Below are 20,806 nucleotides of genomic sequence, written 5' to 3'. Positions count from 1 at the left end.
ATAGTTTTTCAGTGTTGTACAATTGTCCTAAACCCCATCTTAAGTCTCAGATTGGTTAGTTGTTTAAAGCAGAAAACGTATTGCCAAATTTTACAGTAAGGTATTTATTTAAGAATATTTAGACTGGCTATTAAAACTTTACTATCAAAATGCCTTTTTAAAGCAAATTATAATGATAAACAGTAAACTTTTAAATAAGAACTTAAATATAATGTAGATTGTAATTATTTACTTTCAAATACAGTGGTGTAATTGATGAAGACTTTAATTGTAAAGTTTCTCATACCATCTAACCAAATCATTCTGGTATTTTAAGTTTGTGGTAAGAGGCTATCTTGTTTATTCTGTTATGCTGATGAACATATCTAGTAATTGCCAGTAATGGGAATGTCTGTGGTTGAGATCTTACGTACAGCAGTTTTTTAGGTGTCAGGTTTTCAGTTTTGAACACATAGAGTATGTATGTGTATTTTGAGTTTTGCACTTAGCTTTGAGGTATAATTTAAATTTGTGCTTATTTCCTAGCACGTACTTCATATTACAAAGCATTTTGTGCTTTGTAATAGATAACTGTGTCTAGAATATAGGATGTAAGAAATAGCAATGTACCGATTTATAAAAAGTTGTTGAAACTCAAATAGTAAAAGGATCTTCCTCTTCATATATTTCTTTCCGTTCAATCCAACTTCCACTAGTAGTAGATACTCTGCTGTTTTATTGTCCCAATTACAAAAACTAAGCCTTTGATTAGGATGCAGTAAGATAAAGACTACGTAAATACCACCAGCATTGCAGAGTGGAAATCACCAGCCATCAGGCCCACATTGACCACAGGCAGAGTTTTCTAGCTTTTGCTTGTTTTCTCTGTTTCTTTGAAGGAGGTGGTAGTTTAATTTCTTAATTTTTTTATCATACATAAAGAAAAGTATATATAATATATATGGTTTAAAGAAAAATAAAAGGGAGGAATTTAATGTCAACAGTTTTACTTGATGGATAGATCTAAATATACTATAATCTGTCCCAAAGCAACAGTAACTCCTTTCTATAGCTTCAATTTTGGTCTGCTACTGAAATTAGAATTAATTTGAATACTTGCTATAAATTTGTGATATAAATTATATATGCTATGAGAATTGATTTTAACATTGTACACAATGTCTCTTCTTTATTAAAAGAAATAAAATGAAAGGTATATTTTCTGCTTTGATTCATAAACTCATCTTCTGAAAACAGAAAACTATACAAAAAAGAAACATTCTGGGGATGCTTTTATGTCTTGAAATATGAATTTTGTAGGTGTTAGAAGCAGTGGGGTTATTAGCTTAAAACAAAGTCTAGGTTAAAAACTATTATATCTTTTGGAAGCAGAACTTCTGGGACACTACCTTGCATATTCAAGCTCCTTAGGGAATACATCTATATATGAAACTATAGTTCCTTAGATATAGAGTTATGGTTTCATTGCTGATTTGAACAGCTTAATATAAAGATAGAGCACTGAGGATTTTGTTGTTTTTATTTTAGCCTTTTTCTGAGGTATGCTTTTCTGTCAAAAAAATACATTTTTTAATAATATACATTGAATATCTACTATATCATCTGAAAAATGACTATGTGGGAGCTAACAATTATGAATACAGTAAATGACACAGTAGATGAAAACAATGTTTTCAAAAATATTCTACAAATTAAGTTTTAGAAGCCCTTTCAGGTTAATTAGGCCATTAAGGACTTCTTATTCAAAGTTCCTTTTAGCTATAAAAATATGTGATTCATAAAGAGGGATTCATAAAAATTTTAGCTAGAAATTATAAAATAAGATTGCCTTTCCAGATGGCAGAGTCTCGGGGCTTTAAGTTGAAACATGGGATATCATACAGTTGTGGCTAATGTCAGCTGGTTTTCAGAATTCTTCAGGGTAGTTCTGCTGACAAGCAAAGGGCTATGCTTGTTAGCAGTGGCTTTTAGACCTTATTGGATCAACTCCATTTGAAGTCAATAGACCTTCTTCCAGAAAATGGGCACATATCAGTATATTCTGTGTACTATTTAAAGGAGTTTGTGGTTCCCTAATTTTAAAATCCAGTTTCACACCTTGCCAAATGAATATGACATTATTTACTCACATTATTCCTTTTGAATCCATGCACCAACTAGCATTCTAATATGAAATTATTGATATTATTGAACACCTAATATGTGTCATAAATAAATAAGACTGATTCCTGATAAAAGTTCTAATAATCTGGTAGGGAAAAGTAATAAGTACTACTATTATAAAGAGATAGACTTCATTTTACTTCTCAGTTGTTTTTGAAATCTGTCTTAGTGTTAAGAAGTAGCCTAAGGGAAGGGTGAGAAAAAATGCAAGGTGTTTCTTTTTAACTTTTACTGTAATCTCTCACTTCCAAAATAGCTCCAGGTGATAAAGTATAGAAAACCCACGGTTAGAATCTTTGAATTCTGTTTTATGTAGAAGAAGAAATTCTTCCTATAAAAGAGTGTTGCAGGGGCTGTAATATTTTCTATAAAGAAGTTGTATGTCTTAGGGGCTACAGTTTATTATAAAGTGAGATCTTGAAACGTTCTATGTTTTGAGATATGTCATTCTGTGGAGTTACATGAGGATTTTGCTCTCTGCCTTATTTGTTCCAAAGGCGATTATGTACTTCAGTAGGATTTGGTAAGGATTAATGTCAATATTTTTAAAGTAATTGAGATTTGAAAGATGCTTATTAAAGATTAAGGCAGCTTTAGAATATTTGTTTGGCAATATACCTATCCATGTACTTAGCATTTTATCTTTATAAGAACTATTTTTAATTTTAGGAACAAGAGTTGAATGCTCGAACCCGGGCCCTACAAGCTGCATCTGCTTCCTGTTCATTTCGGCCCAATGGATTTGATGACAATGACCCACCAGGAAGCTGTGGACCAACTGGTGGAGGGGGTGGGGGAGGATTTAATACAGTTGGCAGACTCGTATTTTGATCCCGAGAGTGTCCAAAATGCACTTGGTCACAAAATATCTAATACTCCGACTGTTAAAATGTCAGACTGTAACAAATATCATACCTATCTTTTATTTTTCTTTTCATTAGACCCTTGTACTTTAAGAACACACATACAGTGCTTGTTTTTATTTTATTGACAATTCATTTATTAACAAAATGCATCATGGGAAAAAAATCTACCTCTTAAGATTCCATTTGCATTGTGGTTAGTCATGCTTGACCAAAAATGTTCAGAGGAAACAATGTACCTGGTCCCTGATTAAGCTGCACTAAATTTGGTAGAAGCATTTAAGTGGTCTATCTTGGGTTCTACTGAACAAAAAAATACATAATTCACTTAGCATTCTTTATACAAAAATCAATGCCAGAAGTAAGAAATGTTGTTTTAAAGAAATTCCTTTATTTCTTGGGTAGTTGCCCAGTTATTAAATTCAAGTCTTTGAAAATACTAGAGATGATCCAGTCTCTAATGAAGGCAATAACAAAATTTATCAAACTATAGTACTTTTCAGGTTTCTGTTTAGTGCTATCTTCAGTATCACTGTATCTGCATTTCAAGTACAGATGTTTTAAAAAAAGGATTATTTATACATATTACTGAATTGATTTTAAGAAAGGTGCATGATCCTGTAGAAGCAATGTTTTTACCTAAAAATTGCTAACTTTGTAGTATTTCTAATTGTTCAAGAATTTTAAACTTATATTTCAGGGAGTATCATCTGTGTATTTTGAAGGAGGTGAGTTCTGTATGTGCCTTGCAGTACTGTAATTCAAAAATAGGAATCTTTGGCTGCAGAAAAGTTTTTTAAAAAATGAAATCTTAGGAAGTAATTTTTGTGCTAACATTACAATTGTAATTTTTTGAACGGTATTAGATTTTTCCAGAAGCAAAATCTGATGGTTCTAAATCAGTAAGTATAATAGTCAATTTTTAACTCTTAGAAAAATTCAAAGGAAGTGAACTTAGTTAAGTAAAAAATCTTTTTTGATTTGTTACTTAATCCTCAAAACATTAAACATTGTTAACATATCTTTGGAGTTGTATATTTGGAATTTTTGGGGTTTTTTTGAGTTATGTTTTCCACAATTGTTTCTATTTCTTAGTTTCAGATACAATGTGAAAATGCCAGTCCCTACCATCGCACATTATGTTTGGCCAGGAAACTGGAAGCATGTCAGTTCTCCTGGGTTTTGATTATATAGTATTCAAGAGTTATCCCAAATATCCTCCTTCCTGAAGGTTTTAACTTATCCATGGTTGTGCATTGTTCTAAAGATTGGTCGCATATTTATTTTGAAAACATTTTAAGGAAATAAGGTTCTTTGGTGATTCGGGGTTTATCTTTTTTCCCAAGCTCTTGTGGCAGCAGTTAAAAACAACCACCTCCTCTTCATTCCACTACTTCCCCACTCCTAACCTGTGTCTAATCACCCAGAAGATTAAGAAAATTGATTAAAACTGGCAATGCTTTACAGAATTAATCAACATTTGTCTTCTCTGTAAATGAACGAACCGGAAAGATTTTTATCATACTTTCCTGTGGCTTCCTTTGACCTAATAGTGATTTTTTAGTTACCCTGAGTGTCTGAGTTACCCTGTGTGTTCAGTTATCCACTGGCTGCAAAATAATTTATAATCAGATTATAGCAGTTTTAGCATTTATTGAAATTAATGAAGTCATTTAATGCTTGAATTAATATTGGGTTAAAATGCTTCTAGAAAATTGTTTATAGTCAATAAGACACAGTTTTATCCTTGAGTATCAAGAATTTCCAGGATTTTTTTTTTCTTTTTTATAGTGCTAGATACTGAATCCAGGGGCTCTCTACTATGAGCTATATCCCCAAACCTTTTATTTTTTCTTTTGAGATAGAGTCTCACTAAGTTATGAGGCTATCCTCAAATTGGTGAGCCTCCTGCCTCAGCCTCCTAGGTAGCTGGGATTACAGGTGTGTACCACTGTGCCTAGCTCAATGATTTTTATGTATTAAGATAATATGTATTGAATTTTCAAAATGATAAAGATTAAATTCTAGCAATATAGTAATACTGAGTTGATTTCTTTTTTTTTTTTTTTTAATTTTTTATTGTGGGTTGTTCAAAACATTACAAATTTCTTGACATATCATATTCCACACTTTGATTCAAGTGGGTTATGAACTCCCACCTTCACCCCATACACAGATTGCAGAATCACATCAGTTACACATCCATTGATTTACATATTGCCATACTAGTGTCTGTTGTGCTCCGCTGCCTTTCCCATCCTCCACCCTCCCCCCTCCCCACCTCTCCCCTCCCCTCCCCTCCTCTCTCTCTACCCCCTCCACTGTATAACCCTGAGGGTCTCCTTCCATTACCATGCAATTTCCCTTCTCTCTCCCTTTCCCTCCCACCTCTCATCCCTGTTAAATGTTAATCATCTTCTCCTGCTCTTCGTCCCTACTCTGATCTTAGTTACTCTCCTTATATCAAAGAAGACATTTGGCATTTGTTTTTTACGGATTGGCTAGCTTCACTTAGCATAATCTGCTCTAATGCCATCCATTTCCCTGCAAATTCTATGATTTTGTCATTTTTTAATGCAGAGTAATACTCCATTGTGTATAAATGCCACATGTTTTTTTATCCATTCATCTATTGAAGGCCATCTAGGTTGGTTCCACAGTCTTGCTATTGTGAACTGTGCTGCTATGAACATCGATGTAGCAGTGTCCCTGTAGCATGCTCTTTTTAGGTCTTTAGGGAATAGACCAAGAAGGGGAATAGCTGGGTCAAAAGGTGGCTCCATTCCCAGCTTTCCAAGAAATCTCCATACTGCTTTCCAAATTGGCTGCACCAATCTGCAGTCCCACCAGCAATGTACAAGTGTACCCTTTTCCCCACATCCTCGCCAGCACTTGTTGTTGTTTGACTTCCTAATGGCTGCCAATCTTACTGGAGTGAGATGGTATCTTAGGGTGGTTTTGATTTGCATTTCTCTGACAGCTAGAGATGTTGAGCATTTTTTCATGTACTTGTTGATTGATTGTATGTCCTCCTCTGAGAAGTGTCTGTTCAGGTCCTTGGCCTATTTGTTGATTGGGTTGTTTGTTCTCTTATTGTCTAATTTTTTGAGTTCTTTGTATACTCTGGATATTAGGGCTCTATCTGAAGTGTGAGGAGTAAAGATTTGTTCCCAGGGTGTAGGCTCCCTATTTACCTCTCTTATTGTTTCTTTTGCTGAGAAAAAACTTTTTAGTTTGAGTAAGTCCCATTTGTTGATTCTAGTTATTAACTTTTGTGCTATGGGTGTCCTATTGAGGAATTTGGAGCCCGACCCCACCGTATGTAGATCGTAGCCAACTTTTTCTTCTATCAGGCGGCGCGTCTCTGATTTGATATCAAGCTCCTTGATCCATTTTGAATTCACTTTTGTGCATGGCGAGAGAAAGGGATTCAGTTTCATTTTGTTGCATATGGATTTCCAGTTTTCCCAGCACCATTTGTTGAAGATGCTATCCTTCCTCCATTGCATGCTTTTAGCCCCTTTATCAAATATAAGATAGTTGTAGTTTTGTGGATTGGTTTCTGTGTCCTCTATTCTGTACCATTGGTCCACCCGCCTGTTTTGGTACCAGTACCATGCTGTTTTTGTTACTATTGCTCTGTAGTATAGTTTGAAGTCTGGTATCGCTATACCGCCTGATTCACACTTCTTGCTTAGCATTGTTTTTTCTATTCTGGGTCTTTTATTTTTCCATATGAATTTCATGATTGCTTTCTCTATTTCTACAAGAAATGCCGTTGGGATTTTGATTGGCATTGCATTAAACCTATAGAGAACTTTTGGTAATATCGCCATTTTGATGATGTTAGTTCTGCCTATCCATGAACAGGGTATATTTTTCCATCTTCTAAGATCTTCTTCTATTTCTCTCTTTAGGGTTCTGTAGTTTTCATTGTATAAGTCTTTCACCTCTTTTGTTAGGTTGATTCCCAAGTATTTTATTTTTTTTGAAGATATTTTGAATGGAGTGGTTGTCCTCATTTCCATTTCAGAGGATTTGTCGCTGATATACAGGAATGCCTTTGATTTATGCGTGTTGATTTTATATCCTGCCACTTTGCTGAATTCATTTATTAGCTCTAATAGTTTCTTTGTACAGCCTTTTGGGTCTGCTAGGTATAGAATCATATCATCTGCAAATAGTGATAATTTAAGTTCTTCTTTTCCTATTTTGATGCCTTTAATTTCTTTCGTCTGTCTAATTGCTCTGGCCAGTGTTTCGAGAACTATGTTGAAGAGAAGTGGAGAGAGAGGGCATCCCTGTCTTGTTCCAGATTTTAGAGGGAATGCCTTCAGTTTTTCTCCATTCAGAATGATGCTAGCCTGAGGCTTAGCATAGATTGCTTTTACAATATTGAGGTATGTTCCTGTTATCCCTAGTTTTTCTAGAGTTTTGAACATAAAGGGATGCTGTACTTTGTCGAATGCTTTTTCCGCATCTATCGAGATGATCATATGGTTCTTATTTTTAAGTCTATTGATGTGGTAATAACATTTATTGATTTCCGTATATTGAACCAACCTTGCATCCCAGGGATGAATCCTACTTGATCATGGTGCACAATTTTTTTGATATGTTTTTGTATCCGATTCGCCAGAATTTTATTGAGGATTTTTGCATCTAGGTTCATTAGAGATATTGGTCTGAAGTTTTCTTTCTTTGAAGTGTCTTTGTCTGGTTTAGGTATCAGGGTGATGTTGGCCTCATAGAATGAATTTGTAAGTTCTCCCTCTTTTTCTATTTCCCGAAGTAGCTTTTAAAGTATTGGTATTAGTTCCTCTTTAAAGGTTTTGTAAAACTCTGCTGTATACCCATCCGGACCTGGGCTTTTCTTAGTTGGTAGTCTTTTGATGGTTTCTTCTATTTCCTCAATTGATATTGGTCTGTTTAGGTTGTCTATATCCTCCTGACTCAATCTGGGCAGATCATATGACTTAAGAAATTCATCTATGCCTTCACTATCTTCTAATTTATTGGAGTATAAGGATTCAAAATAATTTTTGATTATCTTCTGTATTTCTGAAGTGTCTGTTGTGATATTGCCTTTTTCATCCCTTATGCTAGTAATTTGAGTTCTCTCTCTTCTTCTCTTCGATAGCATGGCTAAGGGTCTGTCGATTTTGTTTATTTTTTCAAAGAACCAACTTTTAGTTTTGTCAATTTTTTCAATTGTTTCTTTTGTTTCGATTTCATTAATTTCAGCTCTGATTTTAATTATTTCTTGCCTTCTACTTTTTTTGCTGTTGTTTTGCTCTTCTTTTTCAAGGATTTTGAGATGAAGTATGAGATCATTTATTTGTTGGTTTTTTCTTTTTTTAAGGAATGAACTCCAGGCAATGAATTTTCCTCTTAGAACTGCTTTCAATGTGTCCCATAGATTCCGATATGTTGTGTCTGTGTTTTCATTTATCTCTAAGAATTTTTTAATTTCCTCCTTGATGTCTTCTATAACCCATTGATCATTCAGTAACCTATTGTTCATTCTCCAAGTGATGTATGCTTTTTCCTTCCTTCTTTTATCGTGGATTTTCAGTTTCATTCCATTATGATCAGATAAGATGCATGGTATTATCTCTACTCCTTTATATTGTCTAAGAGTTGCCCTGTGACATAATATATGATCTATTTTTGAGAAGGATCCATGTGCTGCTGAGAAAAAAGTGTAACTGCTTGATGTTGGGTGGTATACTCTATATATGTCAATTAGGTCTAGGTTATTAATAGTGTTATTGAGTTCTATAGTTTCCTTATTCAACTTTTGTTTGGAAGATCTGTCCAGTGGCGAGAGAGGTGTGTTGAAGTCTCCCATGATTATGGTATGGTGGTCTATTAGACTCTTGAACTTGAGAAGAGTTTGTTTGACGAACATAGCTGCACCATTGTTTGGGGCATAAATATTTATGATTGTTATGTCTTGTTGGTGTATGGTTCCCTTAAGCAGTATGTAGTGTCCGTCTTTATCCCTTTTGATTAACTTTGGCTTGAAATCTATTTTATTTGATATGAGTATGGACACTCCTGCTTGTTTCCGAAGTCCATATGAGTGATATGATTTTTCCCAACCTTTCACCTTCAGCCTATGTATGTCTTTTCCTATCAAATGCATCTCCTGTAGGCAGCATATTGTTGGGTCTTGTTTTGTGATCCATTCTACTAGCCTGTGTCTCTTAATTGGTGAGTTTAAGCCATTAACATTTAGGGTTATTATTGAGATATGGGTTGTTCTTCCAGCCATATTTGTTTATTTCTGTTACTAAACATGGTTTGTTTTCCTCTTTGATTATTTTCCCCCCCTTTACTGTCCTACCTCCCACTGTTGGTTTTCATTGTTATTTTCCATTTCCTCTTCCTGTAATGCTTTGGCGAGGATGTTTTGAAGAGATGGTTTTCTAGCTGCGAATTCTTTAAACTTTTGTTTATCGTGGAAGGTTTTAATTTCATCTTCCATCCTGAAGCTTAATTTCGCTGGATACACAATTCTTGGTTGGAACCCATTTTCTTTCAGTGTTTGAAATATGTTATTCCAGGATCTTCTAGCTTTCAGAGTCTGTGTTGAAAGATCAGCTGTTATCCTGATTGGCTTACCCCTAAATGTAATCTGCTTCCTTTCTCTTGTAGCTTTTAAAATTCTCTCCTTATTCTGTATGTTGGGCATCTTCATTATAATGTGTCTAGGTGTGGATCTCTTATGATTTTGCACATTCGGCGTCCTGTAGCCTTCTAGGATTTGGGATTCTGTCTCATTCTTCAAGTCTGGGAAGTTTTCTCGTATTATTTCATTGAATAGACTGCTCATTCCTTTGGTTTGGAGCTCTGTACCTTCCTGTATCCTAATGACTCTTAAGTTTGGTCTCTTAATGTTATCCCATATTTCTTGGATGTTCTGCTCATGGTTTCTTAACAGTCTTGCTGAGCTGTCTATGTTCTTTTCCAGTTGAAATACTTTGTCTTCATTGTCTGATGTTGTATCTTCTAAGTGTTCTACTCTGCTGGTAGTATTCTCAATTGAGTTTTTAAGTTGGTTTATTGCTTCCTGCATTTCTAGGATTTCTGTTTGTTTGTTTTTTATAACCTCTATCTCCCTGTATAGTTGATCCTTTGCTTCCTGGATTTGTTTGCGTAATTCATTGTCGAAGTGATCTTTCATTGTCTGATTTTGCTGTTTAATGTCTTCCTTGATACTCCAGATCATCTGAAGCATGTATATCCTGAATTCTTTATCTGACATTCCATCTGCTGCAGCTGTTACCTCTTCTAAAGTTGCGTTGACCTGCATTGCTTGTGGTCCTTTCTTTCCTTGTCTTTTCATACTGCTTGCGTATCTTTCCTGCAGGCGCGGGCGGCGGCTCTGCTCTCTCCTTATTCCAATTGGGGTGTCGTGGCTACCACGCCGGCAGGTCACTGGGCCTGTTCTGGGCGCTGGCGGCGGCTCTGTTCTGCCCCTACTCCAATTGGGATGACGAGTGTACCACGCCGGCAGGCCACCGGGCCTGATCCGCCGGTCGGTTGCAGGTTTGCCTACCCTGCAGGCGCGGGCGGCGGCTCTACTCTGCCCCTACTCCAAATGGGGTGACGTGTCTGTCGTACCGGCAGGCCACTGGGCCTGTCCTGCTGGTCGGTCGCAGATCTGCCCACCTTTCGGGCACGGGTGGAGGCTCTGCTCTGCCCCTAATCCAATTGGGGTGTCGTGACTACCCCGCCTGCAGGATGCTGGGCCTGTTCCTGGCACGGGCGGCGACTCTGCTCTGCCCCTACTCCAATTAGGGTGGTGTGTGTACCACGCCGGCAGGCTCCTGGGCCTGATCCTCCGGTCTGTTGCAGGTCTGCCTACCTTGGAGGCGCGGGCAGCGGATCTGCCCTGCCCCTCCTACCACGCCTGCGGACCCCTGGGCCTGATCTGCAGGTTGGTCACAGGTCTGCTCACCCTGCGGGCACGGGTGGCGGTTCCGCTCCGCCCCCACTCCAACTGGGGTCACGTGACCACCACACCGGCAGGGCCTGATCCGGGCGTGGGAGAAGGATCTGCTTTGCCCCTACTCCAGTTGGGGTGACGTGTGTACCGCACTGGCAGGCCACTGGGCCTGACCCACCAGGCTGTCACAGGTCTGTTTACCTTGCAAGCGCGAACGGCGGCTCTGCCCTGCCCCTCCTACCACGCCCATGTACCACTGGGTCGCGGGTCTGCCCACCTTGGGGGTGCGGGTGGCGGCTCCGCTCCGCCCCCTCTCCAATTGGGGTCACGCGGTCACCACGCTGGCGAGCCGCTGGGCCTGCTCCGGGCGCTGGCGGCGGCCCGGCTCCTCCCCTCTGGCTCGTCGACAAATTGAGGAGACTCGGGTGTCTGTGCCTCACCCCCCCTACCAGGAGACCAACTGTTTATGTCGCCGCTGGTATTGATGAAGTTCTCTCCTCCGCCGCTTTCTGATGACATCAGATCTTTGCCATGTTAGTATCCTATGCGAATGGCAGCATTTCGTTCCCCTTGCCGGGCAACCAAAGCAACGGGTGAGTCCTGACCGGCCCTCAGCAGGACCCGGACCGAGAAGCAGTTTCCGCGGGCTCCTAGCCCCGGGCCAGGGAAGTTCCGGGAGCCGGAACTCGGCCGCTCCGTGCTCAGTGTAAGCTCCTATAAGTGTAGGCTCCAAGAAGCAGTCCCCGCGGGCTCAGTTCCGGGAGCCGGAATTCGGCCGCTTAGTGCTTGGTGTATGCTCTACAGGAGCAGGGTAGGAGCAGGGTCCAAGAAGCAGCCTCCGCAGGCTCCGCAGCCCTGGGCCAGGGCGGTTCCGGGACGGTTCCGGGAGCCGGAACTCGGCCGCCCCGCGCTCGGTGTTCACTCCGATAAGATCAGGTTCTAAGAAGCACCCAGGCGCTGAACCCTAGCAATCTGTCTGCAAGCCGCAGGCGAATTACAGCCTGAAATTACCTGTTCTATGGCTGAATGAGCTGCAGTCAGTCGAAAACAGGGATGGTGACGTCAGCTTTCCAACATGGTGGCTGCTGGCCTCCTCTGTGGTCTGACCGGTGTGGAGAACCGAGAAGGACCGCTTCCTTCCCCCGTCTCGAACCCAGAATTCAGCCCTGAGTACGGTGCTTGCACGGCTGGCAGAAACTGTAGCGCTGTATCCCTGCATCTCTATCTCCTCATTTCCCAGCGCGCACTGCAGACTCTAGCCGCGGGGCAGTTTGCTGAATAAGCAGTGTTACCCTCCGTGCGACAAACCTCTCGCGTTTGAGTCCCCGTAGCCAATCCTCGTGCGATGGAAATCCTTCCTCCAGGTTCCGGAGCACCCCACTATTGCTGGAAATTCCTAACAAGATATCCTTTAGCCGTCCTGACTTGTCATACTCCCACACAGTGAAGCAGCACACGGGGGCAATACACTCCCCTCGCCGCCATCTTCCTTCCCTGAGTTGATTTCAAAGAGTAAAAATACAGTAATACTCTGGACACAAAGGTACACACCTATAATCCCATTGACTTCAGAGGCTGAGGCAAGAGGATCACAATTTCAAAGCCAGCTTTAGCAATAGCGAGGCACGAAGCAACTCAGTGAGGCTTTGTCTCTAATAAAATACAAAATAGGGCTGGGGATATGGCTCAGTGGTCAAGTGCCCCTGAGTTCAATCCCCAGTACCCAAAAAAGTAAGAAAGAACATATTACACTACAAACAAAAATAAAAGGCTGGAAATTTGAGTTTCTTATCCTCAAAGATGTTTGTTGACACATTGAGAAAAGTATTATTTTTTTTCCAGAGAGATATTCTAAGAAGGAAATACTTCTGATGTTGTCTCATAGGCCCTCATAACCTGTCCGCTAGCAGGTGCTCCTGCAGCTCTGACTTAGGACATTTACAGATCATGTTGGAGGATTCTAGCTCATCCCCCATTCAAGCATTATCCCTCTATGTCAGCTGAATAGTCAGGGAAGCTAAAGGACTACAGAGCCATGACTTTTTTCTCTGTACTTTAAGATACCAGTAGGATGTAGAAATATAAATCCCTCATGATGTCTAGAGTATCCTTGTGACAGGTTCAAACAGCCTATTAACTCACATCTGGGGAGAAGAAAAATATTGCAAAACTAAATCTCTTCTTTTTATGATAATGCCTTCTACAAAAGTTGTCATCTTTCTTTGTTTTTACCTCTTCAGTGCCGTGCTGTTATAAGTGAAATTGGATGTTTATTCTATGCCTAGCATAGTTTAAGGAAAAAAATTTGCATAGTCTGTCCAGTTAGTGAAAATCATCATTTTGATGTTTTAGACTTTGTTTCCAAATTTGTACATTATATAATATACTCTATAAAGAATGGTTTTTCAATGAATATTTCAGAGGAAACACTACTGTGTATTTATATATTATCTTATAAGAATGCTATACCTTATATATCCTTTCACAATCTGTGTTTTTTTCGTATAGAGTTTAGGTTTCTAAAACTAAATATTCCTGAGATGGAGTAATTTATTTACATTTTATAAACTTATTAGGAAATGTGAACTCTTTATTATTAATATCTCAGTGATATCATTTGGAGGAGTAAGGCTAAATCTTGGATAATATAATCCAGTAACTAAAAAGCTTAAATGAAAAATCAGTGGAGTAAAGTATCTCAAGAAAGTTTTTGAAATATTTCTAATCTACAAGGTGTTCCAAATATTCTTAAGTATTTACCAAACTGTCATATGTCTTCAGTGTTGGCCTTATTTTTTTTTTAACTAAGTTAATTTTTGTACAGAGTCCTTTTTTTGAAAATGAACCTCACAATGAATGAGGGATTTAAAAAAAAAAAAAGTACTTGGAAAGAAAAAACTGCAGCTTTTCCATATGAAAAGGATTCTATAGAAATAATTTTCCAAGAAAGGAGAATCAAAAATTTTATAAGATCAACAATCTGAGTTTCAGAAATTCAAAAAGATTTGTTATATAAAACCTTTGGCCCCGATTTTACATAACTCATGTGGATTTAACATTAAAAATAGAATCTAAGAAGTCAGCCAAGTGTATTGCCAGCTCTCTCAGTGTCTGTTATGGCCTGCAGTTGTTTTTCTCTTAACAGATATGTTTTGATGTTTTGCTTTCTGTGCTAGACAGACAGACACACACACACATACACACACACACACACACTTACCTTAATTTCAGAAGAATGAAAAAATTAACCTTCCCAGATTAAATAGCAATTTTAAACCTTGCATTCATGTGAAAATTACTTGGAGAACTTGGAAAAAATAATACTATGTTCAGGCCTCATCCCAGACCAGTTAAATTATGTGGGGACCAGGCATCCTCATTTTTAAAGTTCCTCTTGCAATTTAAATTTGAAATCTGGCTTAAAAATTTCTGCTCGAAAAGAAATTCTTTTCCTAGGATTTTTATCTTAGGGGACTAATAGTATATGTTAATTTTCTACCATGTGCTGTACACTGGCAGGTATTTATGTCTTTTTAATTTATACTAGCCCTGTAAGCTCATTCCACACCTTTCCTCACCCCTTTATGGATAAAGAAAATAAAGACTCAGATTAGGGAATTTGCTCAACATCATTCAACTAGTGAAAAATCAGAACTAAGATCTTAATCCAAGTCTTTAGGGTTTCTAAGTCAGTGCTTTAGTTTGGAGGAACAGTTACAAAGAGAAAAATGTGAGCAAAGGCTTTAAGCAAATTATATAATAAAGGCTTAAGATAAATATTGTGAAATAAAATTCTTCCAATCTGTCTCACCACATCTTGCACCTCTAACATGATTCCTTTAAAAAAATTATAATCTGCTTTGTTAAAACCTTGGTATGGTAATCCAAAGGGTTGGGAAGCATGTTTTAGCAGCTCATTTCTGCACCTGTCTATTATCTGCTTACTTAACTAGCCTAATCTCTTCCATCCTTTCTGTTCCCCCTCAATCATTTTGGACCTGTGCATCATTTGACTCAGACAACATCATGTAATTGCCATGTTTAGGCCTTTGCATATGTCCATCTCAGTAGAGCATACCGTTCTCCTTATCCTACTTTCTCTAATTCCAGCTCACTGTTTAATATATTCAAGTCTTATTCTAACTCCCTAAAATTAGTCCCCCTTTCATCCTAGGTTGTATCTAATATTTCTCTTTGAAAAGTCCATACTTTTTAAAAAATATTTTTTGTAGTTGCAGATAGATACAATGTTTTTATTTTGTTTATTTATCTTTATGCAGTGCTGAGGATCGAACCCAGAGCCTCACACATGCTAGGTAAGTGCTCTACCACTGAGCTACAACCCAGTCCCAAAAAGTCCATACTTAATAAAGCTAAATTTGCCCACAAAGACTAATCTTTAACACCCAACATAGATTAAAAGCAGGCCTTGCAAGGATGGAATTCTGGTTAAATTGTGTAAGTAATGTGACTGCATAGAGAACAAAGTTTAATGGTTTTTAAAGGAATAAACCCATTATATACAAAAGTAAAATTCACAATACCCAGCACCTGAACAAAATTTACCAGACCTTCAAAGGAGGAAGAAAAGGTAATTCATACCAAGGAGATAAACCAATTAATAGAAACAGCTGCAGAAATTATGGGAAAAGGGGAATGGAATTTGCAAACTAGGAGCTTAAAAGGAATGTCAAAAAAAAAACATCAATACAATAGAGAGAGAGAAATGGCAGATCCAAGAGTTCAGCCAACCTCCAGTGGAATAAACAAAACCACACCAAGGCACTCCACTTTTTAATCACTTTAAAATGGTCATAAAGAGAGAAACTCTTAAAAACAACTAGACAAAAAGAATAAGCATAGAACTGAGGTCAACAAATTATAAAGCTCAGACCAATCTAGCCTATCTCAAGTTTTATTGTAACAGCTTTACCTGTTGGCTTACATATTGTCCGTGACTGTTTTCACACTAGTGGCAGAACTGAATAATTGAAATGGACAGAAAAAGTTCATGACCCTCTATATAGAGAAACGAAAGACAGTAATCAGAAAGTATGCAAGCTGGAAGACAGTGGAATGACATCTAAAAACATCTAAAAACTTAAGAAAGAAAAGAAAAAAAACTAGTGAATGTTCACTAGATCCAGTAAAAACTTCATTCAAAGTGAAAATGAAATACATTTTGTTAGACAAAAGCTGAGAGAATTATTTTTCTTGAATATTTGCACTATGAGGTTTGTTAAAGAAAAAAATTCTTCAGGCTGAGGGAAAGTGTTACCAGATGGAAACTTGATTCTACACAAAGGAAAAAAGAAGGCTAGAAAATAGACTTGACATAATGGACTCAATTTACAGAACGTCCAGGAAAGAGAGGATAACTGAAAAGCTAGAAGCGCACACTGTGTCCACCAGCAACGATTTCCATCTCCCGCCGCATCTACCATACAGGCTGACAGACATGAGACTCCAAGAAAAGAAGTATAAACATGGATAAAAGAGTTGGCAAATTACAGACTGTGAGCCAGTCACCTACTTCTATTTTTAAAATCCAAAATAATATAAAAATATTTAACTTATACATAAACTCTGTAGAATTAATCAATTCAGTAACTTCCCTAACACAAAGTCAATATGCAAAATTAAAGGGTAACTCTGTACACCAACGGCAAGTATTAAAATACAAAATTTAAAAACAACACAAAAATCTGTTTTGTATAAATCTAGACGTTCGATGTTTTAGGGAAAAATCATGCACAAGACCTCCACACACAAAATATTTATTTAGAAAATTAAAGAAGACTTGGAAGTTTTCATATTATAAATGCTAATTTTTCCTCAAACTGATCTACATAATCAATGCAATCTCAATCTTGGAATTCTTGTTTGTGTTAATTCAGCTGATTCTAAAATGAAAAATTACAAAAAAAAAAAAATAAGACTCTTGGAAAGAAAAGTAGGATGACTTTTTTTAAAACAGGACGGTAAGTGCTATTACACAGCTAAGATAGTAAAGAGAGAGTGGGCTTCTTATTCTATTTTAAAAAGATAATCCAGAAGTAAACCTATACTTATATGCATTCGTGATTTATAACAAAAATTAGGTGACCATCCATCCTAGTTCATTAGAGACAGGCTGTTCATAAGACACAGAACTTTCAGAGCTAAAAACAAAAATCCTAGGCAAATTGCAATAAGTTGGTCACCCTAGACATCAAACACTGTACAAACATTAGAGCACTGTAAAAATGATAATTTTTCTGTTAAATATTAATGAGGCAATTAAATAATCATGTAAAAGAAAAGAAAATTATCCCTTCACGCATTATACAAAATATATTCTTGTGGATTGTAAATCTATGCATTTCTAAAATATCACTTATTAGAATATCTTCAAAATCTAGGCGAATGGAAAGGTTTATTGTTAAATAAGACCCAAAAAGCCTTGGTCATTCTGAGTGCAGTAATACATGCCTGTAATCCCAGTAATGTGGAAGGCTGAGGCAGAAGGATTGCAAATTTGAGGCCAGCCTCAGCAATTTAGGGAGACCCTGTCTCAAAAAGGTCTGGGGATGTAGTGTGGTGGTAAAGCACCCCTGGGTTCAATCCCTAGTGTCAGAAATTTAAAATAAAGGCTTAATCATGAAAGAAAACAATGATAAAAAGGATTACATTAAAATGGAAATTTCTGTTCATCAAAGACACCATTAAGGATGAAAAAAGCCATGAATGGAACATAATTGTAGATTATATGAATATATATAACAGCTATAAATCAAAATTTTAAAAAATATTTATTTTTTAGTTATAGGTAGACACAATATTTTTATGTGGTGCTGAGGATCAAACTCAGGGCCTCACACATACTAAGTGAGTACTCTACCTATGAGCCACAACACTAGCCCCCCCCATAAATCAAATTTTAAAAGATAATTTGTTGTAAAATGGGTAAAAGAGTTGAGAAGGCACTTCAAAAACAAATTTCTAATAAACATCAAAAAAGTGCTGAACTTAATTAATCAAGACACAAAACCACAATGATAAGCCATTAAATGCTAATAGAATAAAAAAATTTAGACAAATGTTGATGAAAATGGAAAATGTAAACTCTAATAGATACCTACATATGGGAGTAAAAATTTATATGATTACTTTGGAAAACCAGCAGTATCTTCTAAAGTGAGATATATATATATATTCTGTTATCCAGCCACCCCACGACTAGAGATAGATCCAACAAAACATGCACAAAATACATTTTTAAATATAGTATTCATAATGGCCTAAGGCTTGAAATAATCAAAATGTCCATGAAGACTAGTTAGATAAACTGTGAGTATTCATATATTAAATTTCTGAACAGCTGTGAAAACAAATGAACCATATATGAATTCTGAAAGAGGAACTTATAATAATATTGATGACTTCCCCATTACTAAGGCAACAGACCAATAAAATTACTTTTTAATACTGCTGCTGTTGACAACTTATTAGCCAATCTGTCTACCATATAATAAAGGAAATAATTCATAACATCTGCTCAAGCGTATTAGAACATCTTGACTTCTTTTTAAGTTTATTTTTACTTCTTCGTCTTGGGTTATACTCTGTCCTCCACTTCCGACCACTGAGCCTCGTTTCTTGAAGCAAACAATAACAAAGGTGAATATTTTTCAGGATGTCTGTCTTGTGGTTTGTATGGTCTCTATATCAAAATCACAACATTCCAGAACAGAACACCAGACCTGCTGCTATGTCATTTCTCCAAGATGGTCTATATTTGGCTAAGTCCAAGACAGATGTTGGACTATCCATGCTATGTTTTTGACAGTTATATTTCCAGAGAACTTCATCCTCAGGTGTGAAAGACAAGCTTGGCCTTAATTTGGTTCTGACTCAAACCATGGTCCAGAGTTCATGAGAAAAATATTGAAATCTAGGCTCAGAATTTGGAAAACTAGTTTGTTGCTGAAATTGATGGTATACCTCTGTAGGTCTCTGCTGAATAATTTCTTTCCCTGGATAATTTATATCCTTTTGGCTTTTAGTAATAGCAGAAGTAATGTGGCATAAACATTATTTGCCAATATTTTGACAAAAGTTTATAACTTTACTCACCCATGGGTAAAATGAACACAAAATAACTACAACAATAACACTAACTTGCCTCTCAGTCTTCACTGGCTTCCCCTAAATCCAGCAAAATAGTAACAGAAAACATTCCAGCAAAGTTAAGAATCTTGTCTTGGGAAGTGACAACCCCAAATATTCTATTTTGTCTTCAGTGAGGATACTGGCTGCCAATAAACAGGTCAGCAATTGTCTGGAACAGTTATTGAATATTCCACAATTCCTTATCAGAACATAAAGAAGTAGGGCACCATGGTTAGGTATTAGAGACAAAATAATAGGCTGGCTGCTATCTGGCAAATAAATTATCTTCCCAGATCTACTACTGATTGACAGTAAAGGCTTTAAATACTCCCTATCTTCCTTTTCCAGGAGGATCAGTATCAGTTAACCACTGGAGTACTGGTTTTGAATAAAGAACAATGAGCAAGTCATCGTGTTTTTTATAAAAAGCATCTTCATTAACAACATGTATGAACACAGTTGGCAAGAGTTTGGTGACGACCTCCCAAGGCTCCGTTAGTTAATGACTTACTACTCTCTGCAGAAATTCAACGGAGCTGTTAAACAAAGAGCCATGTGTGTTACTCTTTCACTTTCTGATCCTAATCAATCACCTTTAAGAGATCATTTATGTGTGGTGTGTGTATATGTGTGTGTGTGTGTGTGTGGTTGGTGTGTTGCTGGGGATGGAACCCAGGGCCTCATGTATGCTAGGCAAGCGCTCTACCACTGAGCTACACCCCAGCCCCATTTACTATAATACTCAAAGTCACTCTAAGGGGAGTCGCCATTCCCAATGCACACAGCATAATTGAGCTGGGAGAAATAAGTAAGCTGGTCAAAGCTAAACAGTTACTCTGAGAGCTGGCAACGAAAAAAAATAATAATAAAAAATCTTGAGGATCATACAAATACATGGGATCTGCGAGAAAACCAGTCTGCCACACTTGCCTCGCCTAGTCCTTATACACCTCCAAGTTAAAAAAAAAAAAAATGTAGAACTACCAATATCTTTTGCACAGACACATGGCTAACTCCTCAGATGACCTCTCTTCTGTGTCTTCTCCTCTTCTTTTTTGCATCATCCTTTTCTCCTGAGGCAGCATTATAGCCATTATAGAAATTTAGCTTAACAAAAACACCAAGTGTGGATTCTGTCCGCTTATATATTTCTAATGATGACTCTCCTGCTGAATACAATCGTTGAAAGCACACGTCCAAGATCAACCATCTATGAAACCACATGCACTAGAGACTCCAGAGTCAGCTGCAGGGGATGCCATTATGGCAAGACAGCTGCACACAACGGAAAAACAACAGACTTCTTATTAGGACTTCTTAATAGCACCTGGATGCTTCATCTTGCTTATCAACTTGATTAGATCAAGAGATTTCTTGAAAATGGGCATACTTCTGGGTGTGTCTGTGAGAGTGTTTCCAGAGACAACTGGCACGTGAATGAGAGAAGAGTGGAAGACCTGACCTGAATAGAAATGGCACCATCCCATAAGCTAGGGACCCAAACGGAACAAAAAACAAAATTAAGGGGAAGCTGGCCTTATGTGCAAGGTAGACTTTTCACGTGGGTGGGGCTTTGTTGTTGCTGCTGCTGTCTTAATCCTTGGATATCAGACTGCAGATTCTTCAGCCTTTGAAAGCAGACTTCCACTAACTACTCTCTGGGGGGCTTCCAGGT

At 37.6% G+C, this 20,806-nt stretch overlaps 1 protein-coding gene across 1 annotated transcript in view; it reads left to right on the top strand.

The window, feature by feature from the left end:
• Usp38 (ubiquitin specific peptidase 38) overlaps window positions 1-5,065 on the top strand; it is a 32,649-nt gene extending 27,584 nt beyond the window's left edge. Inside the window, exon 10 of the mRNA XM_046459569.2 lies at window positions 2,833-5,065. Within this exon, the coding sequence (XP_046315525.1) occupies window positions 2,833-2,994 (162 nt within the window). The 3' untranslated portion in view covers window positions 2,995-5,065. The remainder of the gene's footprint in view (window positions 1-2,832) is intronic.
• The last annotated feature ends 15,741 nt before the right edge of the window (window positions 5,066-20,806 follow it).

Source organism: Marmota monax, unplaced genomic scaffold (genome assembly GCF_021218885.2).
Source record: "Marmota monax isolate L192 unplaced genomic scaffold, Marmota_monax_Labrador192_F-V1.1 WCK01_AAM20220418_F8-fsc00039, whole genome shotgun sequence".
NCBI lineage: Eukaryota > Metazoa > Chordata > Mammalia > Rodentia > Sciuridae > Marmota > Marmota monax.
Note: the sequence above shows the minus strand (reverse complement) of the source record. Positions and strands in the feature narration are given on the sequence as shown.